The sequence below is a fragment of the Bufo bufo genome, chromosome 6 (genome assembly GCF_905171765.1).
Source record: "Bufo bufo chromosome 6, aBufBuf1.1, whole genome shotgun sequence".
Taxonomy (NCBI): Eukaryota; Metazoa; Chordata; class Amphibia; order Anura; family Bufonidae; genus Bufo; species Bufo bufo.
Window position 1 is genome coordinate 30690831 of NC_053394.1, and position 17287 is coordinate 30708117.

The 17287-nt window shown below is 44.3% G+C and overlaps 1 protein-coding gene across 2 annotated transcripts in view; it reads left to right on the top strand.

The window, feature by feature from the left end:
- The window catches only part of PPRC1 (PPARG related coactivator 1), a 35744-nt gene extending 18991 nt beyond the window's left edge, over positions 1 to 16753 (top strand). For both annotated transcript variants that reach the window (XM_040435568.1, XM_040435569.1), the window contains exons 7-14: positions 93 to 150; positions 1783 to 1850; positions 5229 to 6039; positions 10546 to 10719; positions 10814 to 10871; positions 12820 to 12941; positions 13731 to 13882; positions 16344 to 16753. In XM_040435568.1, coding sequence (XP_040291502.1) covers positions 93 to 150; positions 1783 to 1850; positions 5229 to 6039; positions 10546 to 10719; positions 10814 to 10871; positions 12820 to 12941; positions 13731 to 13882; positions 16344 to 16447 — 1547 coding nt within the window. In that variant the 3' untranslated portion in view covers positions 16448 to 16753. The remainder of the gene's footprint in view (positions 1 to 92; positions 151 to 1782; positions 1851 to 5228; positions 6040 to 10545; positions 10720 to 10813; positions 10872 to 12819; positions 12942 to 13730; positions 13883 to 16343) is intronic.
- The last annotated feature ends 534 nt before the right edge of the window (positions 16754 to 17287 follow it).

Consider the following 17287-nt stretch of genomic DNA (forward strand, 5'->3'; position numbering starts at 1 on the left):
CAACAGCTGGAGAGCGGCAGGTTGGCCATCCCTGATGTAGTCTATTCCGTTCGTGTCTTGTGTCTGACCTGTTGACCCTCTGCCCTTTGCAGCTAAAGTGGAGGAACGACTCCCTCAAAGTCCTGATAAATTGGCTGTAGGAAACTCGGGGTAAGTAGTAGAGTTACCCTACAGCTGCACGCCGCTGCCTGCAGGAGAATATGCGGGCATGTCCTTATGGAGTGAATAGCTCTAGACAGTGGCATAGCTAGAAATGACTGGGCCCCACAGCATATTTTTGAATGGGGCCCTTCTCCCCCAGTAATTTTTTCGCAACCCCTTCCTTTCATGCCTCATTCCTGTGGCTAGTAAAGACCGCTCTCTCAGACCAGGCCCTGCAGACGTTCCATCCGTTTTATACACTGTCTATACTGTCGCTGTTTATAATTTTATTGTGTAATACTGTTGAGGGGGCCCTGACAAAATATTTTAGTCCTCCTCCTGGATGGGCCCCTTCGAGGTCAGGGCCCCAAAGCAGCCGCTTCCCCTGTAGTTACGCCCCTAGTTCTAGAATACATTATAATTCTTAAATTACTAGTGGCCGAGTCAGGTACTGCAGATAATTACAAGTTTCAGCGCTGATCACAGCCCCTGATAGAGCAAGAGAGCAGACCATCAAAGTCCAAAAGAGGAACCCCTTTAAATTGTGGGGTTTTTTTTTTTTTTTTTTGTTTGTTTGTTTTGCACGTGTAAAGCATTTGCAATTTCATAAATTCCAGATATTTATATATTTTTTTAACTTGATCTGAATTCTGAAAGTTTCTTAATTTTTGTCACAGATTGCCATTATAAACAGCAAGCTGCGCGTAGAAATAGGGGGATCATCTAAAGAGGACCATATACCTTAACACCTTAGACTTTGTTTTTATTTTTTGTTATTGGAAAACGGGAAGAAATTCTGTGTGGGGTAAAATGGGGGGGAAAAAAACACAATTCCGCCAAGGGTTTTGACATTGCGGCATTCACGGTGCACTGATAGTGACATGATGTCTTTATTCTGCAGCTCAATACAATTACGGAGATACCAAAGTTGCATAGTTTATTTTGTTTTATTTAAAAAAAAAAAAAAAAAGCTTAGAAAATTTTTTCTTTTCATCATCTTTTTCTGACAACCATAACTTTTTTAGATTTCTGTCCTCGGAGCTTGTTTTTTATTATAGCTGGCCGCTATCTCTACACACAGGGAATGTTATTTATTATAATTATTATTATTATATTTTAAAGCGCCATTAATTCCATGGCGTTGTACATCCAGACGGGGTTACACAAATATAAAATCTCATAAACAAGAAACTATTAACAGACTGGTACAGAAGGGTAGATGACCCTGCCCACAAGAGCTTACAATCTATATAAATGGATGTCGGCTGAGCGGTCTTTCGGCTGACAGCTGTCCACCATACACTCGTGTTCTCAGTTGGGCGCAAGGATTAACCTGACGTACACCTCTGGCAGCATGCCCAATTCTTCTTTCTCTTGACCTCCAGGGGAGAGACCAGAGACCCCCGTACCGCTTGGCTGGTCAGCTGTGTGAGCTACTCTGAAACAGCTGATCATCAGGGGTACAAGGTGTCAGACCCCACCAATCTGGTATTGATGGCCTATCCTGAGAATGGGCCATCAATATTAAAATCCTGTTATACCCTTTTAAGTAGCCCTGTGGTTTGAGGCTTGTTTTTGGGGTATCCTGTGTAGCTGTGACTGTCATTGTGATAAGGGTTTTTTTTTTGCTGCTTTTGACAGGACTGGGAAAACATTGGAGAAAAAAATTAATGAGAAACAATTGGCACCCGAGTTGGTGAACACAGCCGGTGAGTAGCCGTCATCACACACGGAGTTCATATTTAGTAGATGCTTTGCCTTTTGTTCTGATTTTAAGGGTACTTTCACACTAGCGGTTTTCTTTACCAGAACAGAGTTCCCTCCTGTCTATACCGGAAAAGAACTGATCTGTTTTATCCCTGTGCATTCTGAATGGAGAGCAATCCGTTCAGGATGCATCAGGATGTCTTCAGTTCAGTCATTTTGACTGATCAGGCAAAAGAGAAAACCGCAGCATGCTACGGTTTTATCTCCGGCGAAAAAAACTGAAGACTTGCCTGAATTTTTTCCATAGGAATGTATTAGTCAAAATAGCGGAATGCCGGAACCGTCCTTCCTGTCTGCGCATGCGCAGACCGAAAAAAATGTGAAAAAAATAAATGCCGGATCCGTTTTTCCGGATGACTCCGGAAAGACTGATCCGGCATTTTAATGCATTTGTAAGACTAATCAGGATCCTGATCAGTCTTACAAATGTCATCAGTTGGCATACGTTTTGCTGGATCCGGCAGGCAGTGCTGGATCACTCTGCCGCAAGTGTGAAAGTAGCCTGTTACTTTTTACTTCAAGCTGGCGATAAACCTGAAATGGCTGTAGGCAGAACTCGAGACTGAAGGCTGTCTCTCTCGATCCTCCCATACATCTGCATACTTGGCCGAGCATGCATATGTAGTGAAGGAAAGAGGCTCATCTCGCCAAGAACAAAAGGATTGGTCAGGAATCCAACATGCCTGTTGGTTATCTCCCCTGGTATCAGCCGGCAGGAGTCCATAGGTGGTCATCTGAACCTGCCGTAATCCTAACCTTCTGGCTGCCTGCAGCCACCACTAGGAGGAGCTCTCTGCAGTACCGCACTTGTTGGACTGTATTATAAAGCTGGAAAATATGGGAAGGCTGAGCACTCACCACCTGGACCAAACAGAGACTTAAAGCGGATGATATATGACAATAATATTATTTATTAGCCCTATTTATAATCTAAACAAGTTAAAATCTATAATAAACAAATGAAAATACTAAACGAATGATAAAACAATCATATAGGTTGAAATGTAAAAAGATATGAAGTACATCAATACATCTAATATATAAATAATTGCAAGGACAAATATTATCGATCATATGGAGTAAAAATTAATAAAAACAATCGATAATTTAATCGATATTAAATGAGAAATTTGCCAGATGGAGTAATCGATAATTTAAGAAAAAGTCAGTTCAATTAATCAGGATCAGTTCGATCATATAGACCGGATCGGCATAGAGTCAATTGGTAAAATACACCTGTTTAGTATAGTTCAGTTGCCGTCTGATATGAGTATACCGTGGCGTCCCACGTGGCTCACAATATCAGATCTGGCGGTACCTGGTTCCAGTCGCTTGTTTGGAGTAGTTCGGGCAATCGTATAGCCCCCAATATAGGCAGTCTCCTTATGATATTCGCCGGTGTTACAAGCCTGGACCTGGTTTGAAGTCAACAAGGTGTTCCCTCCACATTGGAAAAGTCGCAATTTCGTCCAAGTTGAGTCCAATTAGCGGAGTGTTGGGGTCTCGTAAATGTTCATCAGCTGATGTCCGAGTCTTACAGCAACCAAAAGCGTTTCGGGGTCCTTTCCTGGCCCCTTCCTCAGTGGTGATCTGTAATGGGATTTTATCCCCTTTTTATACCCAACATCCTTTAGGATAAGGTGGAGTGAAAATATGGTGTGGATCCAATCACATGTAAACTCTGGTGTGGAACAGTCTAAATGATTATTCTTATTACGAAAAAAGTACTTTCAAAGCTTATACTGATGTAATCGGTTTTGACGATAATATTATCTAGCGTTTCCCATTCGGGTCCCATTCTCGTTATACAACAATTTTCATGTGCGTTATTGATGCGTTTTTGATTGTTGTATAACATGAAAATTGTTGTATAACGAGAATGGGAAACGCTAGATAATATTATCGTCAAAACCGATTACATCAGTATAAGCTTTGAAAGTTCTTTTTTCGTAATAAGAATAATCATTTAGACTGTTCCACACCAGAGTTTACATGTGATTGGATCCACACCATATTTTCACTCCACCTTATCCTAAAGGATGTTGGGTATAAAAAGGGGATAAAATCCCATTACAGATCACCACTGAGGAAGGGGCCAGGAAAGGACCCCGAAACGCGTTTGGTTGCAGTAAGACTCGGACATCAGCTGATGAACATTTACGAGACCCCAACACTCCGCTAATTGGACTCAACTTGGACGAAATTGCGACTTTTCCAATGTGGAGGGAACACCTTGTTGACTTCAAACCAGGTCCAGGCTTGTAACACCGGCGAATACCATCAGGAGACTGCCTATATTGGGGGCTATACGATTGCCCGAACTACTCCAAACAAGCGACTGGAACCAGGTACCGCCAGATCTGATATTGTGAGCCACGTGGGACGCCACGGTATACTCATATCAGAACTGATCCTGATTAATTGAACTGATTTTATCAAATACGAAAATAATTTATTTTCTTGCCGATCCGCTCTATATGATCGAACTGATCCTGAATAATTGAACTGACTTTTTCTTAAATTATCGATTACTCCATCTGGCGAATTTCTCATTTAATATCGATTAAATTATCGATTGTTTTTATTAATTTTTACTCAATATGATCGATAATATTTGTCCTTGTAACATTTATGTATTTGCAATTATTTATATATTAGATGTATTGATGTACTTCATATCTTTTTACATTTCAACCTATATGATTGTTTTATCATTCGTTTAGTATTTTCATTTGTTTATTATAGATTTTAACTTGTTTAGATTATAAATAGGGCTAATAAATAATATTATTGTCATATATCATCCGCTTTAAGTCTCTGTTTGGTCCAGGTGGTGAGTGCTCAGCCTTCCCATATTTTCCACATTTGTTTCTAATTATGACTGGGTGAGTCATTCCAGGCTTAGTAGCACCCATTCCACAACTATAAACAGAGTGAGCCACCATACTTCCATTTAATGTATTATAAAGCTGCCCTTGGTAACTCAGAAGCTCCCTCTAGTGGTGATTGATGGCAGATGAAATACTATAATTTAAAGGAGACCTGTCGGTTTAATATGGTACAGGTCCATACTGCTAGTGGCCATAACGGCTCAAAAATGTTGTCAATTTACAACTAAGCGGTGCCGGAAGAATACACCAGTGTATTCGTGAGGGGATTGGGGTAATGATTCATAGACTATCTGTAAGCGCAGGAATGAAAAATGAAAACAATTGCTTTGTCCTGAAGTCCTAAATGGGTCGGTCCTTAAAGAGTTACCTAAAGGGACTTTACAGTTTACAACATATTGCAGATTGTAATGAGCCATTTTTGTTTCAAAGGTCTCACCCCACCTGCGACTCCCCCGCATCAGCTATGGAAGTCTGTCCTTACTGGGCCTCTTACTGGCAAATCCAAACCATTACATGGCCAGGAGAAAACCTGTTCACCTCAGAAGACTGCAAAGCTCATTGAGCCGAAGCCCCTGCCACAGAGCCGCCTGAAAAACCGAAACCTTGCCTCTTCTCCATCGGTAATGTCACCTCCTATCCATGTGGCCTCTGGTGACCATGATTACTGTATCTTATCCAGCCAGCGTCCAGAGAACCAGGCCGGCACTGCCGAACCTCCTGCTCCACCGTCTGCCTCTGAAGAAGGCTCTCGCTGGAACGTGAAGCACCATCAGAGCATCACCATAAAGCCCATCGTGCCATTCCACAAGCGTCAGCAAAGCATAGCTTGCCCAAAGCAGCCTGCTCCAAGTGCACCTCCGGTCACCAGCGAAAGTACCACCTGTGACCTCGGCAAACCAGTTGCACCTTGTGGTAGCGTTCAGAAAGCTTGCAAAGATCCCCTAGACCATAGGACTAACATTATGGCAGAATCTGCAGTCGACAGTCCACCAGGTTCAGTGTTAATGTCTCCAGACTCATCACCATGTCGTAGTGAGAATGGACAAGGTAGAACTGATCTGAAACAAGGGGCCGCCTCGGTGTCACGGAGAGCTCTGCGCTGCTATAGGAAATACAAGGGATCCCCCAGTCCCCAAAAATCCTCCTGGAGGGGCAGGTCTAGTGGTAGTCGCTCAGATTCAAGATCCTCCTCGTCCTCAAGGTCTCGGTCAGGGTCTCCTGCTTCAAAGAGGAGAAGAACGTAAGTTTCTAGTTTAGTGCTGGATTCTCATGCTGTTGGGCCATCAACTGATTTGTGCTCGATTTTAAGGGGTTCTCCACTTTGCAATTACCATTGTGTTCAGGTTCTCCTATGGTTTTCTGGCTGCTCATTTGGTCACGTCCTGCTATTAAATAGAAACTGCATGGAGGCAAGTGACGTTGTTGGGCATCTGGGTATACATTGGTGCTCTGGTGCACTCTGTAGATCAGATTGAGTATTTCCCAGGTCTCTGCTTTCAATAATTTATGGGAAACTTCATTGCTTAAAAGCTATGGAAACCTTCGGGTGCATTTTTTTTATTTTTATAATTGCATTTTAAGAAATTTGGGCTAAACAATTTTGTTTAAATTTGGTCTTTATTAAAAATGTTCAGCTCCTGACCTCCTAAACAATTTAAGCCATATTCTTATCAGTTTGAGGTCAGAGATAAGAGCTACACATGAGCTGTCAGGTGACCGGATTCAAAGAAAAGACTGATTTTGAACCCTTGTATTTCAGAAATGGCAGACCATTCTTTTCATAAAGGCCAATTGAAAAAAATGCTTTTTAGCCCAAAATCTGTAAAATCCAATAATAAAAATTACCCCTAAGGTGACCACAGCTTTGTACCCAAACCAGTGATCGGGAACGCCTGTTTAGACATTTGTGAGGCTGATTGCATCTTTTATGGACCCCATACAGTTTCGATGGAGCTTATGGACCCTTATTTCTGGTAGATGACATGGGTGGTCTAGTCCTGTGCTCTGTAATTGGTGAAAGGTTCCCAGTCACTGATGGCAAGCAGGGATCTTGACAATATATTAGTGATATGCCGTCACTTTCGAAGATGGGAGACTACCCCTTTGTAGACACTGCATGAGGATAATATCAGTTGTGCTCTCCCCTGTAGAAGAGCGATATATAGATACATGTATAGTTTTCTTGTTTGTTTTTTTCCGTTTTGACGACCTCTCCGCTTATACCACCGATTTAAGGCTACTTTCACACTCGCTCTCACAAGCGGTCCAAAACGGATCAGTTTTGCCCTAATGCATTCTGAAAGGAAAAGGATCCGCTCAGAATGCTTCAGTTTGCCTCCGATCAGTCTCCATTCAAAACGCTGCCCGTCTGACGCAGCGGAGCCAAACGGATCCATACTGGCACACAATGTAAGTCAATGAGGATGGATCCGTTTTCTGGCACAATAGAAAACGGATCCGTCTCCCATTGACTTTCAAATGGAGTTCATGACGGATCCGTCTTGTATTATTGCAACGGATCCGTTTTTGCAGATCCATGACTCATCCGCCCAAAACGCGAGTGTGAAAGTAGCCTAAATAATCATGTTTAAGCCATGTCTGCAGCAGAAGTGGCAAAGCCTTTTGTGACCCCCCCCCCCCCCCCCCCCCCCCCCCCCTCTGCTGACTTTGCAGTTTTACAAATGTGTTCTGGCTGGTCCTTTAGGATCTCAGCTGTGTGCGTTTTCGAGCATGTTCACATGCGGCAGATCGCGTGCGGAAATTTGGTAGACTAGAAATAACTCTCCCTGCATGTGAATGGGGTGGTGTCTGAAGCATGTGCATTCAGTCAGGAGAAAGGGGCAGTTGCAGAAATGTTTGCAACAAATGATTCATGTGCATACAAGGGACAGCAAATACAGCGCCACACTCTAGTGCTGGATGTGTCTGGTATTGCACCTCGGCCCCCTTTACTAGTTTGGTAATCCTGGTTACCTGCAGCCTCACTGTCTTCTCATTGTCCGGTTTCACAGTGAAGTCTTCTAGCGTGTGGATGTATGAAATGGTAGAACACGTATAACACAATTTGCTTACCCACCGCTAAAAATGACACCGGATGTATAGTCTCCATGAGACCGGGGATTATTGTGGTGGCTCTGCTGTATACGTACTTCATAGTGAGGGTGTTACTAGATGAGTGCCTGTAATATTCGCCCCTTTAACGCCCCGTATCTGATCTCAGGGTGTCTCGTGCTGTGATCCTCGGCGATCAGCTGTGGTCTGCAGTCGTGGCCAAAATTTTGAGACTAACAAATTTTGTTTTAAAAAAAAAAAAAAAAAAATTATTTTTGTCAGATGTTTCTATGGTTTAATGAAGTAGTTAATAACTTTTCATTAGGCTATTTTCACGCTAGCGGCAGGACGGATCAGACAGGCCGTTCACCCTGTCTGATCCGTCCTGCCGCTATTTCTCCGGACCGCCGCTCAGTCCCCATTGACTATAATGGGGACAGGGGCGGAGCTTCGCCGCAGTTCGCAGTGAGAGGCCGCCGGACTAAATAGTCGGACATGCAGTACTTTTAGTCCGGCGGGCTTTCGCCGTGTGCTGCGCCGGAGCTCCGCCCCGTCCCCATTATAGTCAATGGGGACGGAGCGGCGGTCCGGGAAAATAGCGGCAGGACGGATCCGTCAGGGTGAACAGAAATAGCTTAAGTTTTTAACTTTTGTTCACTGGATTTGTAAAAAAAACATGGCCAGGAAACTCCCAAAATCTCAATCCCATTGGATGAAAATCCTCAAAAAGCGGGCGGACAAACAAAAACACAGAAATCGTGATAAACTCCAAGCACTGATACCCAACAATAGGTTGTCATCAGTCGCTGATATCCAGCATGCACTGGAAATATGGAGTCTTTACGTCAGCTTGGTGCATTTGTCAATAAAAGATAAAAAAAACCGTATAAAATGCGTATATTTGTACTTCAGTATTCCACAGAAACATCTGTCAAAAAGATTTAAGAAAAACAGAAGCAGGAAACTGTGAAAACCCAAATTTGTCAGATTGTCATAACCTCTAATCTCTGCTATATTAAAACCCCAACACAAAAATTAATTATATAAAAAGGTAACGTTAGGGGCCAACATGTACATTTCCGAGTCATGCCACCAAAGATAATGCGTGTGTTTGGGGCCATTCACTTTTGGATGAATGTTCAAAGGATCGGGCCGTTCCTAATCGTTCCTGGAGATCGATAAGCGGTTAGACCGTAAATTCTTCGTATGACGTATGGGCGGCTCAGCCAATCTCTACCATTACACCCTCGGCCTGAAAGGGGCGGCTTCACTTCTCGGTGGCTGTCCCTGTGACGAAATGTCCCCAATTGGAACTGGCAAAAGAAGTCCTCTTATCCCTGGAGGTCCTTATCTGTTGGAAAGTGACAATTGGGGACTGTTCACATTTCACATCTTTCGTCTAATCCTGAATAGTGGCCATCAAATACATGCAGTATCTGTCATGACCTGGAAATGTACAAATTGACCCCAATGTTTTTATATCGCTGGTTTTTGTGTTGGGGATAGGTCATCAATATCAGATCCGCAAGCGACATCTGGAACGGAGCGTCGCCTCCTCATCAAACAGCTGATCGTCGGTGGTGCCGAGTGTCGGACCCCCCACCGATCACATATTTATGATCTTTTCTGAGGATAGGTCATCAGTATATATCGCTGCACAAGCCCTCTAAGCTGCATGTGTCCTGTATATGAAGTAATTGCTTCTATGCGGTACTTGTCAAGAACGTGGGTCACCTCGTTTATCCGCGGTCGGCCATGTTTGTCGGACGGGCCACGCTTTAGATTTGGAAGCGATAGAACTGTCGGGCACTCCCTTTCCATACACACGCGCACTATCCTAAGCATGCATGTCTGCGGGGGAGTTGGAGTTGCGATCTACATTACAGGGGCTGTACGGTGACTTAAGGAGTTTGCGAAGGTGGAAGGATCCTCATGCACGCGGCTCTGGCCAGTAAAACAAATACACAGAAGGGTATATTTCTGATATTCTGTCTACCTTCACAACCGATTCCTGTTGTCCCAGCGCATCTAAAATGATAAAATGGACGTTCTAAGAGGTCTTAGGTGTACAGATCCTGTGCAGACCTGTGTGTCTCCATGGTAACAGAATACAAACCAACCCTATGAAGTCTGATCGTGAATGTTAGCCAAAGTAAGGGACTGATGGGTGTATGACTGCAGGATCAGACTACATAGGGTTTGTTTGTAGTCTGTTACCATGGAGACACTTAGGATCTAATTTTTTTTTTATAAGGTCTTTTGCAATGTTGCCTTATTCTAGAGTTATGACTTTCTGATTTTTGGCTTCCCGGGGTGATCAGCTGATAGGCCGGGGCCATATTTTGAAAGGCTCCCCTTGACAATCCCTCTTTAATTTGTACTTGCCCTGGTGGTCTCTGCAGGTCTCGGCCCAGAAACCGTTAACGATCAACTCTCCATGCTGCCCCTACAAGGGAAGGGTAATCTTACATGCCAACTATTCTTCTGACCTTCCACTGACTTATGAATGGGGATCCTCTGGGTGGGGTGTCCTATCTAGGATGTCCTTATACCCTTTGGAAAGGAGTTTATGGTGTAAAATGTCCCTGCTTGCAGCAAAAAGGGCACGTCGGTGTATACTATTGGTTTGTCTTGGCAGGAATTTGCTTGCACACTGATAGTAAATGATCCGCCATCTCCTGTCTCTCTCTCTCAGGTCCAGATACACATCTAGAAGTAGATCCCGTTCCTCCTCCAGATCCAGTTACACTACCAGTAGCTCCTCCAGATCTTCCTCTTGTTCATCCCGATCGTGCTCTCCTTCCTCCAGTCCATCTAGGTCTCGATCCAGATCGCCCTACAGGCGGAGATACCGGAGCAGAAGTAGGAGGTATGTTTACATGTTCTGGGTGGTTATGTGGCGGTAGTTTTATTTATTTATTTTTTTATATTCTGCGTCTGTTAACATGACATCTGTTTGACAGGTGCGAATCCAGAGAAAGTTATAACAGGAGGAGGATTTGTCAGAAACAGCAAGCCATAGTAAGTACTTCCAGACAGGGATAGACTTTGTGGGGACCGCTCCAGGAGCTATTTGGCATGTTTCTGAGGAATTAGGTTACCTGATTCTTAGACGTTATGAAAACTTGAATATTGTGAAAAAGTTGAATCTTGTAGCCTCATGGTGTCACACTGTAATCAGCTCATCCACACAACACCTGTAAAGGTCTCCTAAGCCTTTAAATGGTGCCTCAGTCTGGTTCAGTGGGCTACATGGGGGAGACTGCTGACTTAACAGTTGTCCAGAAGACAGTCATTGACACCCTCCACATGGAGTGGAAGCCACAAAAGGCCATTGGTACAGAAGCTGGCTGTTTTAGTTTGCTGTATTCACACATACTAATGGAAACTTGAGTAGAAAGTAAAAAAGGTGCACAAGCAGCAGGGGTAACCGCAGCCTTGAAAGGATTTTCAGGAAAAGGCCATTTAGGAATTTGGTGGAGATTCACAAGGAGTGCACTGCGTAATGAATCTATAGAAGGAGTTTCACTTTAATTGAATTACTGAAGTAGATTTACTTTTTGATTTAAATTCTAATTTGAGATGCACCTGTATACATCTGGGTTGTATTATTGTAGCAGTGTGTACGGCGGTATATACGTCTGGGTTGTATTATTGTAGCAGTGTGTATGGCGGTATATACGTCTGGGTTGTATTATTGTAGCAGTGTGTACGGCGGTATATACATCTGGGTTGTATTATTGTAGCAGTGTGTATGGCGGTATATACGTCTGGGTTGTATTATTGTAGCAGTGTGTACGGCGGTATATACATCTGGGTTGTATTATTGTAGCAGTGTGTACGGCGGTATATACGTCTGGGTTGTATTATTGTAGCAGTGTGTACGGCGGTATATACGTCTGGGTTGTATTATTGTAGCAGTGTGTATGGCGGTATATACGTCTGGGTTGTATTATTGTAGCAGTGTGTATGGCGGTATATACATCTGGGTTGTATTATTGTAGCAGTGTGTACGGCGGTATATACGTCTGGGTTGTATTATTGTAGCAGTGTGTATGGCGGTATATACGTCTGGGTTGTATTATTGTAGCAGTGTGTACGGCGGTATATACATCTGGGTTGTATTATTGTAGCAGTGTGTATGGCGGTATATACGTCTGGGTTGTATTATTGTAGCAGTGTGTACGGCGGTATATACATCTGGGTTGTATTATTGTAGCAGTGTGTACGGCGGTATATACGTCTGGGTTGTATTATTGTAGCAGTGTGTACGGCGGTATATACGTCTGGGTTGTATTATTGTAGCAGTGTGTATGGCGGTATATACGTCTGGGTTGTATTATTGTAGCAGTGTGTATGGCGGTATATACGTCTGGGTTGTATTATTGTAGCAGTGTGTATGGCGGTATATACGTCTGGGTTGTAGTATTGTAGCAGTGTGTACGGCGGTATATACATCTGGGTTGTATTATTGTAGCAGTGTGTACGGCGGTATATACGTCTGGGTTGTATTATTGTAGCAGTGTGTACAGCGGTGTATATACAATTCTGGGGTGTATGTTACTGTAGCAGTGTATGGCGGTATATACATCTGGGTTGTATAATACTGTAGCAGTGTGTATCGCGGTATATACGTCTGGGGTGTATAATACTGTAGCAGTGTGTATGGCGGTATATACGTCTGGGGTGTATGTTACTGTAGCAGTGTGTATGGCGGTATATACGTCTGGGTTGTATAATACTGTAGCAGTGTATGGCGGTATATACGTCTGGGCTGTATAATACTGTAGCAGTGTATGGCGGTATATACGTCTGGGTTGTATAATACTGTAGCAGTGTATGGCGGTATATACGTCTGGGTTGTATAATACTGTAGCAGTGTATGGCGGTATATACGTCTGGGGTGTATGTCACTGGTGGTGTGTACTGCTGATGGGCCCATTGGTAATATAGCTCTTTTAACTTTCAGGAGGAGAGGAGAGTCGTGTACATCGGCAAGATCAACAGCCAGATGACGAGATCGGAGCTGAGACAGCGTTTCTCTATTTTTGGGGATATAGAGGAATGCACCATTCACTTCAGAGAACAGGGGTGAGTGGTCTCATGTACACCTGTGGCTGATCAGGCCACAGGACTGCGGCGCTCCCAGGGAAAAGCCCTCAGATGCCATGGTTCTAATTGATTATGGAATCTGAGGGGTTAACCGTCTGTAATCGGCATGATCGCTGATCAGACATTAGCACTCTACAAGCTCCTGGCGCACTCTGCGCCCCTCCTCCCCCCCCGCCACAGATTTACATATTTCTTGCTATAGCAATCAGCAGCTGGAGCTTTTCGATACATGAATTTAGCAAAACGACTGGATCGCTTTAAAAGGGTTTTCTGAGACTTTAATACGGATGACCTATCAGTATCTGACACCCGGGACCCCCGCCGATTAGCTGTTTGAGAAGTCTCCGGCGCTCCTGTGAGCACCACGGCCTCGCGGCTTTCCAAGCACAGCGCCGTACATGGTCATTGCGCTCAGGGTCATTCACTTCTATGGGGCTTGTGCCTAGGAAAAGCTGCAAAAAGTCTGCGGCACTACTGTGAGCACTGCTGCCTTCTCAAGCAGCTGATGGGCAGGGGTCCTGGGTGTCGGACCCCCACCGCTCAGATACTGATGGCCTATCCAGTCTCAGAAAACCCCTGTATTTTGCCCACAGCCTGTTTCTGGCTTATGCGGTCTTTAGTTAGGGTCACAAAAAATTTGTGACAGTTTCCCTTCAAAGGCTGATCCTGGTGGGACCCCTGCTGTAATCCCCCTATTTTCCTTTCTGCACACCGCACTTAGTCCGCACAGCACTGTATTAATATGCGGGTGGTCTTTTCTCCCCCCAGTGATAACTATGGCTTTGTGACGTACCGCTGCACCAAGGAAGCCTTTGCTGCTATAGAAAATGGCCACAAGCTGCGCCTTCCGGATGAGTTGCCTTTTGATCTCTGCTTTGGAGGCAGGAGGCAGTTTTGTAAAAGTAATTACGCCGATCTTGGTAAGTACCTCTGTGAAAGGAGACTATGATCGGCCATGTGAGGGCAATGTCTAGGTACATGCTCTGTCGTAGGGGGGCGTTCACACCCTTGTTTTCCGAACTGAGTTTGGAGGCAGATTTTTGTATTACAAGCTGATTTTGGAACAGATTTTGACGTAGACCATTTTTTTTTTCTGCTTCCCATTGATTGAATAGGATTTTCAGCACTGATTCTGCCTGAAGAGAAAGCATTTGTTTTCAGCTTGCTTCAGCGCGGACTCCCTATCAGATCAATAGGAGGCAGATTTGAGGGTTTTTGAAGCAGAAAAAGCTGCCAAATTACTAGAAAAAGCTTCAAAATCAGCTGCAAAAACAATTGAATCGCCCCTAAGGCCATATTCACAGGGAGATGTGCCTTTTTTAGGCCCCCTGCACACGAACGTGTGCTTCCCGTTGCTGTATTGCGGACCGTATTTGCGGATCCGCAATACATGGGTGCCGTTTCGTGGGCATTCCGCATCCCGGATGCGGACCCATTCACGTGAATGGGTCCGCAAATACAGAGATGTGGAATGGTGCGGAACAGAAGCAAGGAACGGAACTCCTACGGAAGCACTACGGAGTGCTTCCGTGGGGTTTCGTCCTGTATTTCCGTTTCGCAAAAAGATAGAACATGTCCTATCTTTTTGCGGAACTGCCGGATCACGGACCCATTAAAGTGAATGGGTCCGCGATCCGCTGCGGCTGCCCCACGGACTTTGTTCGTGCATTGCGGCCCGCATTTTGCGGGCCGCAGCACGACCACGGGGCACACACGTTCGTGTGCAGGGGGCCTTACTCTGATCTTTGGAAGTGCCAAACTATGGCTCATTCAGGCCTCTTTCACACGAGTGTGACTGACTAGGGCCGGGTGCGTTCAGTGAAACTCGCACCATTTTGCAAGCAAGTTCAGTCAGTTTTGTCTGCGATTACGTTCAGTTTTTTGCAGTGTGTTTTGATGCGTTTCTCACGCGCGTGATAAAAAACAGAAGGTTTACAAACAACGCAACCATCAGTGAAAAACGCACTGCATCCGCACACCTGCTTGCGGATGCAATGCGTTTTTCACTGAAGCCCCATTCACTTCTATGGGGTCAGGGATGCGTGAAAAGCGCAGAATATAGAACATGCTGCGTTTTATTTTTATTTATTTTTTCACGCAATGCAGAAATGATGCGTGGGAAAAATAAAATGCCAATGTACACAGACTGATTGAAATGAATGGGTCAGGATTCAGTGCGGGTGCTGTGCGTTCATGTCACGCATTGAACCCGCACAGAAAACTCGCTCGTGTGAAAGGGGCATCTGTCAGCAGGTTTGTACCTATGACACTGGCTGACCTGTTACATGTGCGCTTGGCAGCTGAAGGCGTCTGTGTTTGCCCCATGTTCATATGTGCCCGCATTGCTGAAAAAAATGGTGTTTATATATGCAAATGAGCCTCTAGGAGCAACAGGGGCGTTACCATTACACCTAGAGGCTCAGCTCTCTCTGCAACTGCTGCGTCCTCTGCACTTTGACAGGGCCAGGTAGTGTAGAAATGTGATCACACCTGGTCCTGTCAAAGTGCACAGGGAGCAGCAGTTGCAGAGAGAGCAGAACCTCTAGGTGTAATGGTAACGCCCCTGTTGCTCCTAGAGGCTCATTTGCATATATAAACACCATTTTTCTCAGCAATGCGGGCACATATGAACATGGGACCCACACAGATGCCTTCAGCTGCCAAATGCACATGTAATAGGTCAGCCAGTGTCATAGGTACAAAACTGCTGACAGATGCCCTTTAAGCTGTGGCTGTCTACTAGAATTCCCTCAATTACAGTTTGGAAAAACATGTTGATTAATATGATCTGGTCTGAACAAGGAAGGGTCATGTATGTATAAGGGCTTATGCACACAAACGTATTTTTTGTTCATGTCAGTTACGATTGTTTTGCAGCCCATATGTGGAACCATTCATTTCAATGGGGTCCGCAAAAAAACAGAAATGACTCCATGTGCATTCCGTGTGCCGTAAATAGAACATGTCCTATTGTCCGTTTTGTGGACAAGGACCGGCATCGTTACAATGGATCCGCAAACTTAAAAAAAACTGATGTAACATAAACGTCACACTGATGTCATGTGTGTTTGTTTTTTTTTTTTTGTTTTTTTTTTGCGGACTGCAAAATACATTAGGTCGTGTGTATGAGCCCTAATGGGTATAATGATTAATACGTAGCTGCCTGGTCTCCCTTGGATTTCGTCGTTGCCAGTCGCTGAGCTCGGCCCTCCCGCTAATGTTTCTCTATTGTTATTGACTTTAGTCTGGGTTTTGTGCAGTGGTTGTATCGGAAATTACTCAACTGAATGACTAAAATGGGCATTTCCATCAGTTTATTAATTGCCGTAAATATTCCTACTTATTCTAATGAGTAACTTTTTTTTCCCCCTCCAATCCCAGATTCTAACCGCGATGATTTTGACCCGGCACCTGTTAGAAGTAAATTTGAATCTCTAGATTTCGATACGTTATTAAAACAAGCACAGAAGAGTCACCGGAGGTAACGCTGCGCCCGCCGTCAGCCTATAGAATAACGTATATATCCAAACACCTTTACCTCAGAACACTGGATGAAGGCCATTCACTAAAGAAGAGCACGCGACGCCCGACATCCAGGGCCCACGTGCTGGATTATTTTTTTTAAATAAATGAAAAAAATAATCATAAAAAAGGTATAATTAGTTTTTTTCTACGATATTTCTTTTTCTAACCTATTTAACGGCGCTTAATGTGCACTCTGGATTTGACTGCGCAGATATGAGGAGATAAATCACTATGCAGATCAATAATAAATATATAATATCCTATGAGTCCTTGTCTGTCATTATTTAGGTGAAGGGGGATGAGCGTTGGTAGGTTTCATGGTATAAAGTAGAGGGAGGACAAGCCCTGAAGAAATGGGCTCTGTCTTGCTAATAAACATTTGTCCACTAGGTGGCAGCCTTCTTTTGGAATATAGCAGGCAGCGCAGCTTAGATGCACAATGCCACTAATGTGCTTATAGATTCCTGCAGGGCCTTGTGCACACACGTGGGAGATACTCGAGCATCTTTTCCCAACTGTTTTGTCATCCTTTTTATTATTCCTACAAGAAGCTTATGAACGGATTGTCAATTGGGTGTTTCCGGTTGGGAGCGAGTCTCTGCGCAGTCCACCACTGATTGGACAGTATCGAGAACCAGGCCGGTGTGGTTGGTAGAGGCCCCTTTTGCACATACCCCCTGTGCTCTGCCTATAACGTAGCCAGTGTGTGAATGAGGTCTGTCCTAAGCTCTCAATCTCTTTAGGAGCACCGCCACTTTACAACCACAAGGTGGCGCCTGTTCACATCTTGCTGTGTAATT